Below are 20,878 nucleotides of genomic sequence, written 5' to 3' on the forward strand. Positions count from 1 at the left end.
TGTCACTTCCTGTGCCTTTCTCCTAGTTTACATGTCCAATCACAACAGAGGAGTGCCCAGGAGGCAGTCAGTAAATTCTGATTCCTCACTTACTCTAGTACATGTGGGTTACAGACCTCCCAATTTGTGAGTTAAGTGGAGTTGTTTACACTCTTGGTGATTAGATTTGAGAATGGGCAAGGTAGATTTAATCTCATTATCACAGAGGCCGATACCTTTCCACCCTCTGATGGTTCTTATTTTTAAGAAGCGCCTGGCACCTAGTTGGTGCTCCAGAAGTGTCTGTTCTCTTCTTTCTTTCTCTTCCCTTTCTTTAGATCTGTGAGCCATTCAGTGAATCAATGTAAGTTTGTGGATAGAGAGTCAGGCCTGGAGATGAGATCCCAGTCCCGGGTTCAAATGTGACCTCAGACATTTCCCAGCCTGGTGACCCTGGGCAAGTCACTTTACCTCCCTTGCCCTGCCCTTGCCCCTCTCTTCTTCCTTGGAACCAATATTAATATTGATTCCAAGATGGAAGGTGAAGGGTTTTTTTTTAAGTTGTTTTTACATTTAATTGGGGAAAATAAAATATTAAAAATTTAAAAATTAAGCTGCTTTACCTCCTCCAAAAAGAGCCTGTCCTAAATTAATAACAGTAGCTAGTATTTAAATAGCATGTACTGGGGGCAGCTGGGTAGCTCAGTGGATTGAGAGCCAGGCCTAGAAATGAGAGGTCTTAGGTTCAAATCTGGCCTCAGACACTTTCCAGCCGTGTGACCCTGGGCAAGTCACTTGACCCCCATTGCCTACCCTTACCACTCTTCCACCTAGGAGCCAATACACAGAAGTTAAGGGTTTAAAATAAAAAACAAACAAACAAATAAATAAATAAATAGCATGTACTCTGTGCCGGGCATGATCTCATTTGACCTTCACAGCCATCTAGGAGGGAGGTGCTAGTACATTTTATAGCCGAGGCAACTGAGTCAGATAAGTCCTTCTCTAATAGATGGCTGCTCCCAGGTCTTGGTGACAAAGAGCTCCCATCCCCATGGCATCTCCCTGCCTCCCAGCGTGCTCTCTATTATCCTGCAGGGGGTGATCTAATGGGAAGCATTCCTTTTCCCCAAAGAAGGCTGGAAAGGTCACAGCCCACATTTCCGTCCCAGCATTCAGTGTTAGGGAACCATGAGGGGAGAACACCGACAGTATTGTCCCCATTGTGTGGAGGAGAACCCCAAGGCCTGGGAACTGGTTTGCCAGTCCTCAAGCAAAGCAGTTCTTGAGCCCCAGCATCCAGACCCCCAGTCCTGGGGCTCAGAGGGGCCTCCAGCTCCATTTCTCCCCCAGCCTCTCCTTCTGGGGTCTGGATAGGAAGATGGGAGGAGCCAGCCTCACGCCTGACTTCCTGCTGCTCCCACAACGCCCCACACAGGACATCTGTGGCTATGGCTCCCAATGGGGCGTGGAGGCTTGCCGAGGCTCCAGGCTCGGTGTCTTTGGATCCCCCCATACTGGAACTAGGTGTCTGACCGGGGTGGGCCTGTTGTGTCAGCGAGCCACTGAAAAGGTTAAATAGAAGCCTGTAGACGAGGGAGGGCAAAGACGGTTCTGGGCCTCCCTGGCTTCTGACCTCATCCTGTGACTCTGCAGGGGCTCTGAAGCACAACTTCACTCACTGCGAGCCAGCAAGTTGCTCTGCCACTGGCTGCCTCAGTTTCTCCAACTGTTAACCGGAGACCCTGCATCCCAGGATCCCAGGGGCATTTTGGGGATCAGATGAGATCGTCTTTGCCCGGCCCAGATGGGCGTGATAAACACTTGTTCCCCACGTCAGTACCCCGGTCTTGTTTAAGCTGCTTGCGGGGGCACCCCTGCTAGGGAGCTCTGATCCCTGCTGGGACCCCTGCCTGGGCCATCGGGGGTGGACACTTGGGAGAGGAGGGTCAGGAAAGTGGAGGCCCCAATCCTGGCCAGGTATTGGGCAGGTGACCTCCTTGGCAGAGCCCCAGAGTAGGTTAGGGTTGGGGGAAAGTAGCCCAGTTATATAACGGCCGAGATCATTGGAGCCCGCTGCTTGAGTGGTAGTGCCTGGGGGTGCTCCCCAGAATGTCCCCTGTGCCTGCGGGCTCTGGTGCCCCTCTGGGGGTGTTCCTGCAAGGGACATGCCCAAGGGCCTGGAACTGGAAGAAAAGGGCCCGCATGGGCTTTGACTTTTCAAAGTGGGACCCGAGGGCCCTCCTGTGTGGTGTTCGCCCCCTGCCCTAAGGCAAAGCGGGCTGTGAGGTGGATGGGTGGATCTTCTAGGTGTGCTAGAGAACCTGCAATCCTTCTGGGAAAAGGAAACCCTCTGGGACGTACAAAATTGGTGTCAGGGCCTCTCCCGGGGCCGTGCGGGGGTTTCTCCTGGTGAGTTGTGGGGCCTCACTGAAGGCCTAGGCCCAGGCATCCTGGGGCCTGAGCTGAAGCCCCTCAAGGATCGCGATGGGGATTCAGCACCGCCAGGACAAGCCGCTCTTTGACGCCGTAGTCAGGTTTGCGGGCCTGCCCAGGGACACTGCGCACAGGCCCAGCCCCAGCCCAGCTCTCCATGGAGCTTCCTCCACCTTCCCTCCCTTCCCTCCTCAGGCTGATGGTGAACTTGACCCAGCTGGCCCTGCTCTGCTTCAGTAAAGTGCCCCAGGATCCTAGCTTCAGGCTTTTATTAGCCAGTCTCTGAGCCAGGGATGACCACACGTGTGCTACTTAACCCTGAGAAAACAAGCCACCCCACCCCCACCCAGTAATATCTTCCTCTTCCTCTTAGGGCCGCAGAGAGGCCCTGGGCCAAGGCCGGCTCTCACCAAGATCCTGCCTCTGGCCCATTCTCTGCCTCCTGGCCTCCCTTCCCTGCTGGCTGAGCAGCCATTTATGGGCTTGGACATGATGAACTGCGAGCTTCTCGCCACATGCAGCGCCCTCGGATACCTGGAAGGGGACGTTTACCACAGAGAGCCAGACTGCTTGGGTGAGCACCCCAAGGGCGCCCGACTCCCGCTTCTCCCAGCGGGGCAGGCGGCGGCTTCCGCAGCCCCCGTGCTGCCCCCAGCCCAGGGACACGTCTCTTCTCCCCCGCAGAGAGCGTGAAGGATCTGATCCGCTACCTGAAGCACGAGGATGAGACGCAAGATGTGCGCCGGCAGCTCGGGGCGGCCCAGATCCTCCAAGGGGACCTCCTGCCCATCCTGGTCCAGCACCGCCAGGACAAGCCGCTCTTTGATGCCGTAGTCAGGTTTGTGGGCCTGCCCAGGGACACTGCGCACAGGCCCAGCCCCGGCCCAGCTCTCCAGGGAGCTTCCTCCACCTTCTCTCCCTTCCCTCCTCAGGCTGATGGTGAACTTGACCCAGCCGGCCCTGCTCTGCTTCGGTAAAGTGCCCCAGGATCCCAGCTTCCGGCACCATTTCCTCCAAGTGTTGGGTTACCTGCAGTCCTACAAAGAAGTGAGGCTCTCTCGGGGTGCGCGTGCGGAGTGGGGGCCGGAGAGAGGGTCTGCGGGGGCTCACGCTCGTGCCGCCTCCCCTTTGCCCTAGGCCTTCGCCAACGAGAAGACCTTCGGGGTCCTCAGCGAGACGCTCTACACGCTGCTGCAGCTGGTAAGCGAGGCCTGGGGACCCTCTCCCGCCTCTCTGGCTCCCCTCTGGGCGGCGGCAGAGCACGGGAAGGCAAGGTTTGGGGACAGACCCCCCGCCAGGGCCTCGTCGCTCTCCCGCCCACCCCCACCCCCTTGTGCGCTTTCAGGGCTGGGAGGAGCGTCAGGAAGAAGACAACCTGCTCATTGAGCGCATCCTCCTGCTGGTCAGAAACGTTCTGCACGTCCCCGCTGACCCCAGCCAGGAAAAGGTGAGTGCAAGGGGGAGGGGAGGAAGGCAGGGCCCCAAAGGACCCCCCTGACCCCGCCGGTCTCCTCCTGCCCAGCACGTTGATGACGAAGCCAGCATCCACGACCGGCTGCTCTGGGCCCTGCACCTCAGCGGCCTCGACGACCTGCTGCTCTTCTTGGCCAGCTCTGCGGCCGAACAGCAGTGGAGCCTCCACGTGCTAGAGATCGTCTCCCTCGTGTTCCGGGACCAGGTGAGGCGTGCACCCCAGCCCCTGGGGCCCCGCCACCCCCAGCCTGGGGCCCCGCCAACTCACCTGTGACTTCCCCAGAACCCTGAGCACTTGGCAGCCGCGGGCCAGGCACGCTCGGCCCGGGAGCAGGGCGCTGACACGGTGGAGCTGGAAGTGCTCCGGCAGAGGGAGACAGCGGAGAAGAAGAGCCGGGCCCTTCAGCGGAGCAGCAGGTGAGCCGGCCCTTTGGGCACGGGGCTCGGCCCAGGGACACAGACTCGTGCCGGGGAGGGCTCGGGGAGAGCCGCCCTGACCGGTGCGCTTCTGCAGGCACTCTCGCTTCGGCGGCTCCTACGTGGTCCAGGGGCTGAAGTCCATCGGAGACAGGGATGTGGTCTTCCACAAGAGCCTGCCCCGCGTGAGTGGGGCCTGGAGCAGGAGGGCTGAGGGCTGGGGGGCCGGAGGGGCCGGACGGTCGCCTCTGCTGGCACACGGAAGGCCCCGGGGCCGTGGCTTGTGACCCCCTCTCTAGTTTCAGACATACAGCCCAGACTTGGGGAAGGACGCTCGTTATGTGCCCCGGCGCCGGCAGCCTGCTCCAGAGTCCTCTGTCCAGCGCCGCTCGGCCCTCAATGTACGGCTTTTCCTCCGTGACTTCTGCTCCGAGTTCCTGGAGAACTGCTACAACCGCCTCATGGGCCTGGTCAAGGTGAGCTGTGGGAAGAGACTCAGAGCACGGGGAAATGGCTAAAGAGAGGCTGTGGCAGAGGCTGGGAAAGGGATGCTCTCAGGAGCTCTGGGGAGCCCGCTGTAGGGGCAAGGGAGTCGCCGACATTGGGGTATGGGTGGTGGGAGACGAGAGGACATCAGTGAGAGAGACGAGGTGGGAGGAGGCCCAGGGGCTCCCTGGGACCTGCAGGAGTCTGGGCAAGAGACAGGCCAAGGGGGCACCCAAGGCTTTCTTGTGATGGGGTGTCCCCTCCCTGGCATCAGGACCACCTACTCCGGGAGAAGGCGCAGCAGCACGACGAAACCTACTACCTGTGGGCCCTGGCCTTCTTCATGGCCTTCAATCGAGCCTCCAACTTCCGGCCCGGCCTGGTCTCCGAGACTCTCAGCGTCCGCACCTTCCACTTTATCGAACAGAACCTTACCAACTACTACGAGATGATGCTGACTGATCGGAAGGAGGCGGTCTCGTGGGGTCGCCGGTGAGCATTTCCTTCTGGTCACCGAGGCCCCGGACTCCAGCCGTGTGTTTGTCCTGGCCTGGGGTCCCGGTCAGCCCAGAAGCTGCTGGGGTCACCTGCTTGCCACGTCTTCGTCTTCTCATTCTGGTCCTTCTCATCTCCAGAATGCACCTCGCCCTCAGGGCCTACCAGGAGCTGCTGGCCACAGTGAACAGGATGGACGCATCGGCAGACGAGGCTGTGAGGGAGAGCAGCCGGATCCTCAAGAGTAAGCCTCCTCCCCCCTTCTTTCCTGGGGCTCCCCCCTGTCTCTTGCTGCTCCGCCTAGGCTTTCCAGCCCTTTTGCTTCCTTCCAGACAACGTCTTCTACGTGATGGAGTACAGAGAACTCTTCCTGACCCTCTTTCGGAAATTCGATGAGACTCGCCAGCCCCGCTCCTATCTCCGCGACCTGGTGGAGACGACCCACCTCTTCCTGAAGATGCTGGAGCGTTTCTGCCGGAACCGAGGGAACCTGATGGTGCAGGTACTGGGGGTCAGGAGGCTCATGGCTTGCTGGGAGGAGAGCCTCCTTTTTCATTTTTTTTTTTTTCAAAAAAGTTTTAAAATTATGAGCTAGAAAATCATCAACGTGAACATTTCTATATACAAAGGAAACTAGAAAAATAGGGATCGTACAGTAAACCACAAATCTACCACATGTAGCTTACTTATAAAAAGTTTTTTCTAAACCCTTACCTGCTGTCTTAGAATCAATACTGTATATTGGTTACAAGGCAGAGGAGTAGTAAGGGTTAGGCAATGGGGGTTAAGTGTCTTGCCCAGGGTCACACAGCTAGGAAGTGTCTGAGGCTAGATTTGAACCCAGGACCTCCTGTCTCTAGGCCTGTTTCTCAATACACTGAACCACCTAGCTGCCCCCACATGTAGCTTATTTTTAAAAATATGTTATAAATTGAACGGGAGGCCTGACATTCATGGCCCCTGCTTGTTGGTGAACCCTCCTTGGGTCTCTGTTTTTTTAGTGTTTCATTGATATTTTTTTTCCCTCTCTTTTTTTGGGGGAAAGTTGTCACTATGCTCTACTCTACTATCCTCTCTTGTAACAAAAGTATAGTCAAAGGAGCAACTAGGTGCTTCAGGGAATTGAGATCCAGACCTAGAGATGGGGAGGTCCTGGGTTCAAATTTGGCCTTAGACCCTTCCTAGCTGGGTAATCCTGGGTAAGTCACTTAACCCATTGCCTAGCCCTTACCACTCTTCTGCCTTGGAACCAATAAACAGTATTGATTCTGGGGCAAAAGGTCAGGGTTAAAAAAACCAAAAAGAATAACATAGGTGGGGCATTTTTGCATTTTATCTATGGATATTTATTCTAGTGAGGCACATGGTAAATTGAAGGTAAATCTAATTCCAAACAATGATGCATCAGCCCCTTGGCCATCTTGAATAAATCATTTATCTTTTTAATAACAATTTCTTAAAGTCTACAATTTTCAAAATGCCTTACCAAACAAGATAGTGAGGGAAAAAATGAAATACATTTAAATTGTCTGATTTAGCTTAATTTAGCAAACATTTAGATTGAATTGCTAGATAAGAAGACCTAGGTTGGAATCCTCCTCAGAGACTTAGTGATCATTTGGTCTTGGGCCACCCACACATAACATCCCCTACCTCTGTTTCCTCATCCATAAAAGAGGGCTTGAACTGGTTGACCACTGAGGGCCCTTCCATCTCTAAATCTCTGATCCTATTATGGACCTACTATGAATTAAAGGCATTAGGATAGTCACTGAGGGTGATACAAAATAAATAATATATTCTGCCCTTAAGGAACTTGCCATCTAGTGGGAGAACCAGAAAGAATTCTCATAGGCAAAGGAGGGAGCTCCCAGGCTGGCAATTCCTTGTAGGCCCTGAAGCACAGAGAACCCCTAAGGGCTGAAGATGGGATTTGACCAGAGGTCTTTTTCTTTTTTTAATTTTATTTTTAAACCCTTACTTTCTGTCTTGGAGTCAATACTGTGTCTTGGCTCCAAGGCAGAAGAGTGGTAAGGGTGGGCAATGGGAGTCAAATGACTTGCCCAGGGTCATACAGCTGGGAAGTGTCTGAGGTCATATTTGAACCCAGGACCTCCTGTCTCTAGGCCTGGCTCTCAATTCACTGAGTGACCCAGCTGCCTCCGACCAGAAGTCTTTTTGACATAACACAGATCATTGTATATGGGCCGCACTAGGAATTTAGAAGGGAGCAATTCTTTTCCAGTTAGAAAATTCTGGTTCTGTTGAGGAATTGGACTTGCAGAGTGAGTATGGTGGAACTCAAACCTGGGTCTCTCAGACTCCATCCACAATGCTGAATCATGGTGGTAAATAAACAGGATTTATATAGTGCTTTAGGCTTGCACAATTGATCGGATTTGTTCCTCACAACAACCCCATCAGGTAAGTCCTGACATGCCCATTTCACAAATGAGGAGACTGAGCCCAGGATCAGCCAGCTGAGTGCCCGAGATGAGATTTGAACCCTGGTCTCCCCTTCTCTAGCCCACTCCCTCAGTTTAATGTGAGTTCCTGACTGGCTAGTGGGGGAGAAGAGCTGCCTTGGCACGGGGTTGGGGGGCAGCCCCAAGCGTGGCAAAGGGAGGGAGCCTCGCACGCCGCCCCCCCCCCCCCCAGCTTTGTGCTCAAAGCAGGGCTTCTCTACAGAACAAAAGAAGAAGGAGGAAAAAGAAGCCGAAGAAGAAGGCGCTGCCTGGGGCGCCAGCCTCTGAGGGCAGTGCTGCCCAGCACCCAGAGGGAGCAGAGGGCATGTGGCAAGCCCTTGCTGAGCAGCTGAGGCACTGCGCCCAGGTGGGTGCCTGCTGAGACCCTGGGCGGGGTGGGGGGGGGGGGTGAGGAGGCTGCCGCCGGCTTCCTCTCACTGCCCTACCCTGCCTGCCCTGCCCTAGAATTCAGAGCTCGCTCCTGACTCTGTGGTCCCTTTTGATGCCGCTTCTGAGGTGCCCGTGGAAGAACAGCGGACTGAGGCCATGGCTCGGATCCAAGACCGCCTCCTGGCTGGTCAGGCCCCCGAGGCCCTCACCCTCCTGCGGGCAGCCAGGTCAGAGCCCCGCCTCCGGAAGCCCCGCCTCTGGGGTGGAGTCGCCCTCTGGGCTGGGCGGGGCGTCTCTGCTGGCGGGCAAGGGTCTATCTTTCCCTCCCTCCCATGGGTCTATCCCTCCAGTCTGGGCTGGGCGCCTTTTTTGGGAATTTCGAGCAGCTTTTCCCCTCTTCCTGCCCGGAGTGATCCCGTCCCACTAATCCCGCCCTCTCACTTTCCAGAGAAGTGTGGCCAGAAGGGGACGCCTTCGGCTCCCCGGAGCTCTCTGCAGAGGACGAAGTTGAGTTGCTGCAACACATCTTCTCAGCTCAGTTTCCCCGTGAGTAGCCACTAGGTTCCGGGGGAGCGTGTCCACACTCCCTGGCTGGCTCCTGGGGCCAGGGATGGAGGGGTTCGTCAGGGAAGTGCCCCAGGGGCTTCCCGTCTCTTCTGCTGGTAGGTCAGCCTGAGCCTGAGGACCGAGGTGGGGAGGAAGGAGAAGGTGAGGAGGACCATGAAGAGGAGGAGGAGGAGGAGGAGGAGGAGCTGCAGGCCATCCAGGTCTCGGAGAAGGAGTTTAGCTTCCTGGACTACCTGAAGCGGTGAGAGGAGACTTGGAGGAGTTGGCTCTGGGGGGTGCGGGTACCGGTGGGGGGGTGCGGGTACCAGTGGGGGGGGGGTGACTTCTCACACACTCCTGCCCCAGGTTCGCGTGCTCCCACGTGGTCAGAGCCTGCGTGCTCCTGCTGAAGGACTACAGGGAGAATTCCCCCCACACCAACCACTGCGCCATCAAGATGCTCCACCGACTGGCCCACGATCTCAAGATGGAGGCCTTGCTCTATCATGTCTCCCTCTTCTGCCTCTTCAACAGGCTGTTCAGCGACCCTGCCTCCGGAGCCTACAGAGTGAGGGGACTGTAGATGAGGGGCCGGCTGGGGTATAGACTGAGGATCTGAAGGGGGGGGCTGGGAGGCCATCCTGGGGGCCCTCCTTCAGGTGCCCCATCTGCCCCTCTTCAGGAATTAGTCACTTTTGCCAGATACATACTGGGCAAATTCTTCGGGCTGACGGAAGTTAACCGCAAGGCCTTTGTGGAGCTTCTGTTCTGGAAGAACACAGCTGTGGCCCGGGAGATGACGGAGGGCTACGGTTCTCTGGATGCCGAGTAAGGCTGGGGCTGGGGGAGTGGGGAGGAGGCAGGATTGCCACCCTACCTCAAGATGATTTGGAAGAGGGGGGAGCTCAGTGGATTGAGAGCCAGGCGTAGAGACGGGTGGTCCTGGGTTCAAATCTGGCCTCAGACCAGTGACCCTGGGCAAGTCACTTGACCCACATTGCCTAGCGCTTATTGCTTTTTGCCTTGGAACCAATACACAGTATTGATTCCAAGATAGAAAGTAAGAGTTTTAAATAAATTTTTTAAAAAAAGATAGTTTGGAAGAAAGGATGGTTCAGTGGTTAGAGTGCTGGATCTGGAGAGGAGATATCCTGGGTTGGAATCTGGCCTCAGACATTTCCCAGCTGTTTGACCCTGAGCAAGTCACTTAACTCCCATTGCCTAACCCTTACAGCTCTTCTGATTTGGGAACAATACACTGCATTAATTTTAAGATAGAAGGTGAGAGTTTAAAAAAAGAAGACAATTTGGAAAATTATATTTGGAGATATATATGTATATATATATAATTTGGAGCTGTATTTGGAGAATGTGACTGCATCACAGTGAAATGCAGGGTAAAGCCTGTGCCCCGTGACCCCCAGAACCTCCCCCAAGGCCAGAAATTCTATTCCTTTCCTTCCAACCTCTTCTAGGTCTTCTAACCGAAAAGCCCCCAAGTGGAATCCAGAGGAGGAGAAGCAGCTACGGGAGCTATACCTGGCCCACAAAGACATAGAAGGTAAAGGGACAGTTCAGGGTAATTAAGCAGCCAGCATCTTCAAGAGTGGACTAAATGCTGGGGTGCACTGTGGATACAGGGCCAAAAATGAAGCAATGGAGGAGACTCTGCGTGTGTGTGTGTGTGTGTGTGTGTGTGTGTGTGTGTGTGTGTGACACACAGAGACAGAGACATAGGGGGCGTGGAGACAGAGAGATGGGGAAGGATCTGACTGCTGGGGTGAAGGAAAGGCCTTGTAAGTTTGGGACAAAAGGAACACTGGCTTGCACAGACCATTGAAGGGCAGTGATGTGTAATCAATCTGGAAAGGCAGCTTGTGGTTAGGCTTGGAAAGAGCTTTAAATAGCAAGCAGAGGATTTGTATTTGACCCTAGGACCTATGGAACTGGTGCAAAAGATGGCACACAGTGTGTTCTCTGGGCACGTGTGTCCACACATGCTCACACCCAGTTTGTTACTAGAAAGGCAGAGCCGTGCCCCTCCCTCTCTCCACCATGCCCTACATTTTTTTCACAGCTCATGGTCTTGGCAGGGGGTGGCGTGCTACCTCTAAAAGGTTTGCCATCACTGCCCTAGGTAAAAGGGAACTATTGGAGTTTATTGAACAAGTGATGAACTAGACTTAGGCTTTGGGAAAATCCCCCCCAGCAGCTGTGTAGAGGATGGATCAGTGGGGAGACACTGGACGAGGATTAGAGGTGGGAAGAATAAGCTCTTGCAGTAGTTCAGCTGAGGCCTGAGCAAAAATGGTAGTTGTAGGAGCAGTGAGGTGGCTCAGCAGATAGAGAGCCAGGCCTGGAGGCCAGAGGCTCCGGGGTTCAAATCTGCCCTCAGACGCTTTCTAACTGTGTGACCCTGGGCAAGGCATTTAACCCCCATTGCTTAGCTTTCTGCCTTGGATCCTATACTTAATATCACTTCTAAGACAGAAAGTAAGATTTGTTGTTTTTTTAAGTATAAGTCAGGGGGCCCAGGACAGAGCCTTTGGTTACATTCAGAATGGGGGCAGGGCAGGAGTGGGAATTAATGATGATCCCACAAAAGAGACTGAGAAATGGTCAGGGTAAGGCCATAGAAGGCCATGAGGACACTGAACCCTAGCCCTGCTTCTTTGAACCCTCTGACTTTGAGAGCTCACTTGGTCTCCCTGGGCGTCAGTTGGCAAAGAAAAGGGTTGAACATCCTCTCTGTTCTGTCCAGGCCTGTGCTCCAGTGCAGTATTGGATCCTGATGAGGCTTAGAGCCCAGAAGGGCTGGGATGGAGGTCCAGGAGCTTCAGGGCCTTCCTCCACCAATTGCACTCCTGTCTCCCCAGGGGAGGATGTGATAGAAGCCATCTTGGCCCGCCTGGATACTAGGACTCGTTCTCGAAAACAAGTCATCCACCATCTGGTTCGACTTGGACTGGCCGACAGCGTCAAGGATTTCCAGAGACCCAGGCAGGTGTCCTCAGAAGGCTGGGGGTTTTCTTTCCTTTTGTGGTGCTCATTTTCTCCTGACCATGATTCTTCTCCAAGAAGGAAGGGGATCAACGTGGTTTTATGGACGGAGGATCAGGAGTTAGAGCTGCACCGGCTCTTTGAGGAGTTCCAGGATTCAGATGGTGAGGGGATCGCTGCGGAGGGGTCTCTGGTGTGGGAACCAAGCAGTGTGGCTGGCTGTCTGTCTCTCCTTCCCCTCTCTGTTTATCTCTCTATTTTCCCCTAGACACATACTTTCTGTCTTAGTCACAACCTAAGATCAAAGGCAAGACAGTGGGGGTTGAGTGATTTGCCCGGGGCCATACAGCCAGGAAGTGTCTGACACCAGATTCTTCGAACCCAGGCCCTCCGGGCTCTCCATCCACCAAGCCACCTAGCTGCCCATTGGTGTTCTTCCACTAGTCCCAGCTGCCTGTTACTTAGGAGGGATCAGGAAGGTCTTCACATTGGAGGGGGCTCTTGCTTTGGGTTTTAAAGGAGAGGTAGGAATCCAAGGAGTGAAAACAAGTGAGTGCATGCAGACATAGAGTATCTGAACAAAGCAGGGGACTTCCTGCGAGCCATGTTTGGGGAATAGGGAGCAGTACATTTCGGCTAGTGGCAAACATGACATGGTTAGGCCATGGAGTGGGAGTGTGCTGGATTGTGAAGGGCCTCTAATGGCAGGCCAAGCAGTTTTTCACTTTTTTAGGCAATAGAGAACCAGAAATCTTTTGGAATGGAGAGGCAATATAGGACCATATATATAATGGATAATGTGCTGGGCCTAGAGGCAGGAAGACCTATCCCTCCATGCCTTGGCTTGGGGCCTGAGAGGACTGGGGAAGCCTGGACAAATCTATTTTCCTCAGTTTGCCCTCAAATCAAAGGAGATCAAAGGAGATGATGCTTGCCGGAATGCTCAGTGCCACGCCTGGCCTTTAGTTACTTCCTCCCCTCCCTACCCCATCAGGAAGCATGGTTACAGGAGGAGGGTGCACTGGGGGCTCATGTGGAGGTTTGGGCAGTAGAAGAGAGATGTGGCAGAGAGGGACGATCTTGGGGCATGGGTGCTGTCACCAATTGGATGTGAGAAATGAGCAAAAATGCCGAATTTTTAGTAGCAAAAAAAGTGGCATCAGAAAGGGAGGGTTTGAAGGAAGGGGATGAGTCCCCTCAGGCCAGGCAGTCTATGATCTGTTGGGCCATTTTCTGAGTTTGGGAGAGAACTTGGGTTGGATGTGGAGTTCTGCAAGGCATCTGCATTTTGGGGGTAGCAGAAGCCTAGCACCACGGGGGAGAGTGTAGGAGAGAAGAAAACGGGGCCTCCTTTAGATGCTAAAGGGTCAGATGAGAACATGACAAACACCAGGAAGCAGAGGACCAGCAAGAAGAGGAGGCCATCGGGAAGCAGAAGGGCCATCGTCAGAGGCTGAAGAATGTCCTGGAAAGGAGAGGAGATCATCAATGTTCTGAGAGCCAGTGTGGAGGCGGAGCCCAGAGTGCGGGCTGGTGGGGCAGCAAGGCTCTGCTCAACAAAGTTTGGAGGCAGAGAAGGCGGGCTGAGGATCCCAGGCCCAGAGGAAGAGAAACGTTGGTCCAAGGGCCTCAGGCCCAGAGGAGGAGAAGGGTCAGGCGGAGGGGCACAGGCCCAGAGGGAGAAAAGTGGGGCAAAAGCTTGGAAGGGGAGTGGAGGCGAGGCACCGGGTATCTCAGGCACCAGCCTTCTCCAGGCTGGGAGATGGTGCATCTGGAACAGTCCAGGAGGTTTGGTAGATGTGGACTAGAGGGATTCCTGGAGGCAGTGAGTGCTCATTTCTGCATCAGGGGAGACAAGGTGGCTTCCTTCTCCCCGTGTGTCCCCCTCAGCTTCCATTGTCCTCTTCCACAGATGTCTTGGGTCACATCATGAAGAACATCACGGCTAAGCGCTCTCGGGCCCGGGTGGTCGAGAAGCTTCTGTCCCTGGGGCTGGTGACAGAACGCCGGGCCTTGTACAAGAAACGCCAGAGGAAGAAGCCTGTGAGTCCCGGGCTCGTGAGCGGCCTCTGGGTACCACCTGGTGGGCAGAGACCTAGTGGGTAGCCCGTGCGCCTCCAATGCCAGGGGATGAGCTTTATCTCAGCAGAAGAGGAGCCGGGGGCCTTAGGCAGGCTGGTGAAGGTATGGGTGGGAGCCCCAGGCAGGCTGAGCCTCCCAGGGATTCTCTGTCCCTCCTGGTCCACAGGGAAGAGGTCTTTTGGGCATTGGTGGTCTATGTGTCCAGTGGACTTCACCTGGGTCTGCTCCGGCCACCTGCCATGGGGAGCAGATGGTAGTGTAGATGGGTACTGATGGCTCGGGTCCTGCACTCTTGAGGAGGGTGGAGAGGCTGGACTCAAACTTTCTCCTGACTGAATCAAAGCAGCCTCATGTCTTGTCCAGAAGGTGGCCCCATCCTGGTCAGAGCTCTCATCCCCCAGCTCTCTTGGGCACCGTGCCCAATGGGCCTGGTTGACCTTTTATCCCCTCATCTCATCACTGGTCCAGAGAGGGGCAAGATCTCTCATGTCTGAGCCTGGCTGTAGCTGCTTCCTTTCAGGCGGCAGGAAAGGACCCCCTGAAGGTCCCTGACCAGGAGGATGAAGAGGAGGGGGAGGAACAGCAGGAGGAGGAGGAGGAGGACAGTGAGGAGGATGAAGAAGGCCCAGGGGCAGAAGCAGCTGAGGGCTCCCCAGTGCCCCTACCCCAGAGCCTGAGGCAAATCCTGCAGGAGGAAGGTGAGGCAGCCACTGGCTGGGCTTAGACAGAGGCTTCTGGCCGGGGCCCAGGCTCCTCACCTTCCCTTGCCTTCCCCAGACTTCTCTGCCCCCCTTCTGTGGCTCCAGAACTGCCTGATCCGGATTGCTGACGACCGGGAGGAGGCTGGTGAGTGGGTATGGGGAATGCTGGGGAGCAGGCCCCGGGGGCCCGAGACATGGTGGGGGAGTGGGGGGGTACCTGCTGCCCCCTCTAGGCCTGCCCCTCTGTTCCAGGCTGCACCCAGCCAGTGCCCTTGGTGCCTCTGACAGAGGAGAACGAGGACGCGATGGAGAGTCCGGCCTTCCAGAGGCTGCTCAGAAAGTTAGGGATGCGGCCCCCAGCCTTGGAACAGGTGAGGGCCTTGGCCCGGGGGATGGGCACACTCGCTCCCGACCTCTCGCTGACCATCGGCCTTGACTTCCCAACCACTTAGGAATCTTTCTGGAGAGTTCCAGCCCAGCTGAGCCCCGCAGTGCTGCGGACAGAAGCCGCTTCTTTGGCTCAGGCTGGCCTTATGGAGCAGGAGCTGGGGAAGGAGCAGCCGCCTCCCACCCTGGAGGCCCTCCTGCCAGCTGGGAAACGGAAGCGAGACCCCAGGCTGCCAGGTAACAGGCCTGGGATGGAGGGAGAGATGGGCAGCGGGGCAGAGGGCCAGCCTGAGGCCTTACCACATGCTTTCCCAGCCATTTCAGAAGTAGTGGCCGAGGAGCCATCAAGTCCTGGGCCCCAGAAGCCTCTGTCACCGGACAGTGCCGGGGGGCAGGGGATGGATGGAAGCAAGGACAGAGGTATGTGTGCCTCCATGTCTTTGTGTCTGTCTGTGTCTGTGTGTGTGTGTCTGTGTGTGTCCGTGTGTGAGACCACTCTCTGTCATTGGTCCCATGGAGTCCCTCACCATGTCCCCTCCCTTCAGATCTCCTGGATTCTGAGCCGGACTCCCCTGAGGCCCCCAGAATCCCCAAGAGGAGGCGGTTTCTGATAGAGGATGAAGATGACTGAGGAGTGGCCCCTCTGGCAGGCTTTGGTGTGACTGAAAAGATGCCCCCGTGCCACTCCCCAAGGCTTGGGTCCAGGGAGACCCCCGTGTGGGGCAGCCTGGCCAAGGGGGCAGCAGGGGTTTCCCTCTCGAAGCTCTCCCTGGGGGAGACTTTGTTTCCGGGTCCTTGGAGAGCAGGCCCCTGCCCCAGGCCTGGGTTCCCTGCCTCATCCCCCAGCTTTGGAGCCTGGCGTGGGAGGGGGGTGGCTCACAGGTGCTTCTGGTTCTGTGCTTTGTTGTGAAATTAAAGCAACAAATAGTCCCTTCCTCTGTGGGCTTGAATCTCAGCGCATTTCCCCCTCAGCCGGCCCTCCACATAACTGAAGTGACCAGGACAATGTTGGAGCCCTTCCAGGCCCTGGCTTCTGGGAGTGGTTCTTGGTCCAAAGACCCTGAGGCCATTGGCAGGGAGTGTGACCGAGCAGGGCAGAGCGAAAGAGAAAAATCAAATGTTTTTGTGCCCCTGAGGACACCCATTAAGAGGCCAAAGTCTAGCCTGCAGAGAGGGAAATGGCTCTGAGTGTCCCGCCGTTTTTTGACCCCTTTTGGCCTCTGTCTTCCCAGTAGCTCGTGTAAGGGCTGGGAAGTACAGAAAAATAGGCAGGAAGACCTAGGACGGCGGCCCTCCCGCCCGGGCTCCCTCTGATGAGGACCCACCCTCTTCAGGTGTCCCTCCAAAGCAATGTGTCCATGAGCCTGACTCGCCGCCATCGACCAGATCTCCTAGCGGACATGGGAGCTCGCCCTGGCTCCACCCCCATCTCCAGACTCTTGCCCTCCACGATCCCCAGTTTGTTCGTCCAAGGCTCCTGGTATCCTGCAGTGTCAGCTAAGATATCCTGAATTATTGGCCATCACGCTGTGCCCAGCTGATGAAGTCCTGCCTGAGCATCCCCTAAACCCTCCAGACATGGGCCATCAGCCTTGGTGGAAAAGGCAGCCTACTTGTTTCTTTGGATGGAATGCAGCTCTCCTTTGATGGGGATGAGGCGACAGAGGCAAGTGCTTCACCTAAAAGCCTTCAGCCCGTCTTCCTAGTGTTCCGATGAGCGGCTCAAGCCCGTGTCCAGTGAGGCCTAGTTTAGTGCTGTGATAGCTGCCTAATAAAAGGTTTTTGAATGGCCAACCAGAATGAAGGGATCCAGGAGACCCCGGAGAGGGGAAAGAGGCGTTGATGTGAAACTTTTCTAAAAAGTACACAAATGATAAGTCTCCAAGCCATAAAGATAGATAGATTTATTGGGGGGAGGGGGGAAGTCCCACAGCAAAGCCGGGCCTTTAGTAAGACCAGAAGGACCCCACGCACTGTGAGAGACCTTATTTTATACCTCAAAGAATTAGACACCCTTCATACCAGTACAAAAATAGTACAAGAAAATACTCGTACCCTTCTAAGAAGAGAGACACCCAGAAGCAATATTCATCGGTTAGGTCAGCTAAGAAGCACCCCTTATTGGTAAAAGAAATCTTTTGACCATAACTTAAGAATCACTTGATGGAAAGTGGGGGAGCAGTGATGCCTGGGCTAAGACTGAGTGCTGGTGGATAGCACCTGAGCCAGAGCCAAGCCACACATCCTGAATCTTGTTAGGGTGAATGATAAATCAGTTTTGAAGGGTGTAAGGCCTATGCTAAAGCAATTATTTACTTAATTCAAAACCTTAATACTTACACTAGAATATTCATTAAAAGTCTACTAAAATCATCACATATGCTAACGTTAAAATCTAATCCTCAGGGGGCAGCTGGGTGGCTCAGTGGATTGAGAGCCAGGCCCAGAGATGGGAGGTCCTGGGTTCAAATCTGACCTCAGATACTGCCTAGCTGTGTGACCCTGGGCAAGTCACTTAACCCCCATTACCTAGCCCTTACTACTCTTCTGCCTTGGAGCCAATACATAGTATTGATTCTAAGACGGTAGGTAAGGGTTTAAAGAAAAAAAATCGAATCCTCATATAAAGGGACAGGGAATTTTTTTCTCACAGCACCCTGGGGGCACTGGCAGCTTAGGTCAGCTCCAGGCTATTGGGTTGAGGTCCCAGGCCTGACCTGTTCTATCTTAAGGTCTGTCTTGTGAGTGAAATCCTCTATCCCCTTCTATGATTATAATAATATTAGCCTTTATGATTATAACACAGATAATATAGTTTGCTTCATCTGATTTCTAAACATTAGCTAAGAAAAATATAGTTCAAGGGTGTTATCAAATCTTGCTGACAAGCATTCTGACCTAAAGCCTGAAACATAAAAATTTCAACCAAGCCCACCACACCCTGTTGCAAAATTGTAAGTCTGGAGGTAGAGGGATACTCTCAGGTGCAAATGTCATTCATAAATGTCATCCAGTTGTCAGCGGGGGAAAAAAAATTTAGATCTTAACTCTTTACTGAAAAGGTTTTGGAAAGGTCAGTAATAATAATAGAGATAAAGTTGCCACCCATAGTGCTTATTTTTTACACTTTCTGGCTTATACAGCACTTGTTTGATCTGTCCATATGAAAAATTTTGTATTCAGTCTGTCTTTTATGACAGGATGTCATCAGATTTCTATGTATAAAGAAAAGGCCATCTCCTGAGGCTCAGGCTCTCTGGTCTTGATCCTGACCAGAGTCCAGCTTTATTGTGAGACTGGTCACCTCTCAATAAACCTATCATTCAGCTTGGAGTCTGTATTGTCCGGATAAATTTTCACAACAGTCTTCAATTAGCTTCCAGCCCCTTCTTTGTCCTGCAAATATCAAGCACCTGCTACGTATTTAGCCTTTACTAATGTCCCATCTAATTGTACTAGGAGAGTCCTTAAAGGTTATATGATGCAGTGCAAGCTGGGATGGGTCTATTTCCCTGACAAATAGAGCACCAGTAAGTTTAGAAACTAATTTTCCCTTCTGTAATATTCATTCCTTGGACTTCTCCAAGCCAGAGCAGCATTGTCAGTATGAATAGAAGAGACTAGCAAGGAAGGTGGACTGGGAAATAAAACATGATGATAATAATAGCTTACATTTATAAGGTCCTTTATAAATGGATATATGTATATATGTTTTAGACATAAATTATAAGTAAATTAGGGGAACATAGAATTGTTTACCTGGCAGATCCATGGAGAAGGAAAGAACTGATGACCAAACAAGATAGAAAGATTACAAGATGTAAAATGAATCCTTTTGATTGTATGAAATTAAAAAAGGTCTTGTACAAATATATAGTACTTTATACAGATTCCTTTTGGTCTTCAGTGGAAATAGGACCACAATAATTACTATAATAATCACAGCTAAAGATCTTATAAATATCTCATTTGATCTCTTTATAACCATCTTGAGATGTAGGTATCATTATCATTGTTGGACTCATTTTACACTTGAGGAAAACAGGTTAAATGGCTTGCCCAGCTATTTATTGAGTGTCTGAAGCTGAATTTGTCCTTTGGTCTCCCTAACTCCCAAGTTATTTCCCCAATCATATTGATGGAGAAACAGGTTCATGGAAGGTGAGATGTATAGAGCTTAAGGGGTAAATCTCAGACCTGAAATCTAAGTCCACATCTGCTGGCCATTTTTCTGCATCACAAAGGGGCAAGGTCTGCTCTGGTGCAAGATGGACAAATATTTGCAATGATCATCTCTCTTGCCAATAGAATAGTGGGAGGAGAGGTATGGAGAAGTACATAATGGGGTTAGGGTTACAAAGCAGTGAAACATTTCTACAAAGGAAGGACCAAGGGCCGTTCTTGAGCAGGTGGGTTTCCTTCTGTCTCTTGTGCGATGACAAATTACTCTAGCCACCAATGAGGCTTTCTATAACTAAAGGTGGAGCAGGGGAGGAAGGAGAGCCTAAATTCTCAAATAATTGGTCCAAAAGTTCCAACCTTGGCTATTGGTGTCCAAAGTTTGATCAATGTTGGTTGTAATATGGTTAGTCATTCCCCTTTGAGACCCCGAGTACTTTTAGACACCAGCTGGAAAAGAATAGCTTTATGTCTTCTTCATATTCCTCTCTAGCAAGGCTGTGTCCAGGACCCTCCAAAATGTCTGGAATGGTGCTTCTCTGCTGCTTCCTGCTATGCCCAATAACTGCCCTCCCAGGCAGATCCCAGCCAAAGGATCCTTTATCATTAGAGTCCCAGCTGCCCATTCTCGGCTCCCTGCCCTGTCGGGACCTATTGCCCGTGTCTCTTCCCAGCTTCAGTCACCTAGCCCCTCTGCCTAGGTACCTGATCAGCCTGCCATTGTACATAACCCTGGAGCGAGCTGGCTGTCCATTTGATGCTCATGCCCTTCGGCTGCAGCTCTATAGACTGGGTGGGGTGAAAGTCACAGAGATGCTCATCCGACAGCTTCGAGACCTGAGAGGGCACGGAAGAGAAAAGAAGTCCAACCAGGTCCTGTTCTCCATTCTTCAGCTTCTAGGCAGGAGGAACAAGAGGTTGGGGAGGGCCTCTCGTTCACTCTCCATGGCAGATTGCTTTGATGAGAAGGAGCAACAGGTACACAGTGTTATCCATTTCATGCCACAGTTAGGAAGTTACTATAACCTTGGAACAGCCTTCTATTATGCTGCCCAGGACTGCTCTGCTCAGGCTTGGGACCGAGGACAGGAAGCAGCCCTGGACCTAGGCTATGATTTCCTTATTGGGCTGAGTGGGATAACAGGGGGTCCTGCAGGAGTCATGGCCAGTGTGGTCCTCAGGCCAGTGTTCAAAGCGGGTGTCCAGAGGCTGATCCAATATTACAGTAAAACGGAGGAGTCAAGCAGTCCTTCTCCGGGCACAGATCAGAGTTGGCAGAAGGCCTGGAGAATCACCACTGAAGCGGGCAGCAGCTGGAAGAAAGGCCAGGAGGTGACTCCAACTGTGGGCTATGGAGAACATATGGATGAAGTGACCGAGAGCACCTCCCTGTGGAATTGGGTGTTCTTCAAGAGTTGGGGATAGAGAAGGCAGAGCCTGCCTACAAGCTGGCTACAGCTGGGGGAAGGGGGGTGGGGATGAGAGTGGTTTATAAGGAAGAGTCAGAGAGCTGTGGGTTCCAGTGACAGGTAAACTGTCATTATCTGTCTGTCCTTATCTACCTCGCCATCCAACCATTTATCTATCGGTCTTTATCCATCTCTCCCAATACACGTCATTATGTACAGATGCTTAATAAATGCTGGTTGATTGTTCTTTGCCGCTATGACTTACCCATAGATACTAAAAAGATGATTGCTGAATTAAATTGAACCGAATAGGACGACTGGAGTCGTTTATATTTTTTTGGAATCAGAATCCAACTCTGCCATCTTCCCTCCTCCTCCCCCAAGTTAAACTCATTTTGTTTTTGTTGCTTTGTCCCACTCTTTGTGACTTCCA

The 20,878-nt window shown here is 53.1% G+C and overlaps 2 protein-coding genes across 2 annotated transcripts; both read left to right on the forward strand.

Annotated features, from left to right (window-relative positions):
- Positions 1–2,892: 2,892 nt before the first annotated feature.
- TIMELESS (timeless circadian regulator) lies at positions 2,893–15,807 on the forward strand. Its single transcript, XM_044679974.1, has 28 exons — positions 2,893–2,989; positions 3,100–3,253; positions 3,348–3,462; positions 3,553–3,615; positions 3,761–3,862; positions 3,938–4,093; positions 4,172–4,305; positions 4,403–4,490; positions 4,605–4,781; positions 5,066–5,283; positions 5,427–5,530; positions 5,619–5,788; positions 7,975–8,118; positions 8,217–8,368; positions 8,590–8,687; positions 8,808–8,949; positions 9,054–9,255; positions 9,370–9,515; positions 10,163–10,248; positions 11,564–11,693; positions 11,769–11,851; positions 13,600–13,770; positions 14,297–14,467; positions 14,547–14,615; positions 14,723–14,841; positions 14,923–15,094; positions 15,173–15,277; positions 15,403–15,807. The coding sequence occupies exons 1-28, from the start codon at positions 2,893–2,895 to the stop codon at positions 15,486–15,488; spliced, it is 3,654 nt and encodes a 1,217-aa protein (XP_044535909.1). The 3' UTR covers positions 15,489–15,807.
- A 3,444-nt stretch (positions 15,808–19,251) lies between these two features.
- APOF (apolipoprotein F) lies at positions 19,252–20,691 on the forward strand. The gene is made up of 2 exons (XM_044678578.1): positions 19,252–19,266; positions 19,530–20,691. The coding sequence occupies exon 2, from the start codon at positions 19,556–19,558 to the stop codon at positions 20,459–20,461; it is 906 nt and encodes a 301-aa protein (XP_044534513.1). The 5' UTR covers positions 19,252–19,266; positions 19,530–19,555; the 3' UTR covers positions 20,462–20,691.
- Positions 20,692–20,878: the final 187 nt, after the last annotated feature.

This window comes from Gracilinanus agilis, chromosome 5 (genome assembly GCF_016433145.1).
Source record: "Gracilinanus agilis isolate LMUSP501 chromosome 5, AgileGrace, whole genome shotgun sequence".
Classification (NCBI taxonomy): Eukaryota; Metazoa; Chordata; class Mammalia; order Didelphimorphia; family Didelphidae; genus Gracilinanus; species Gracilinanus agilis.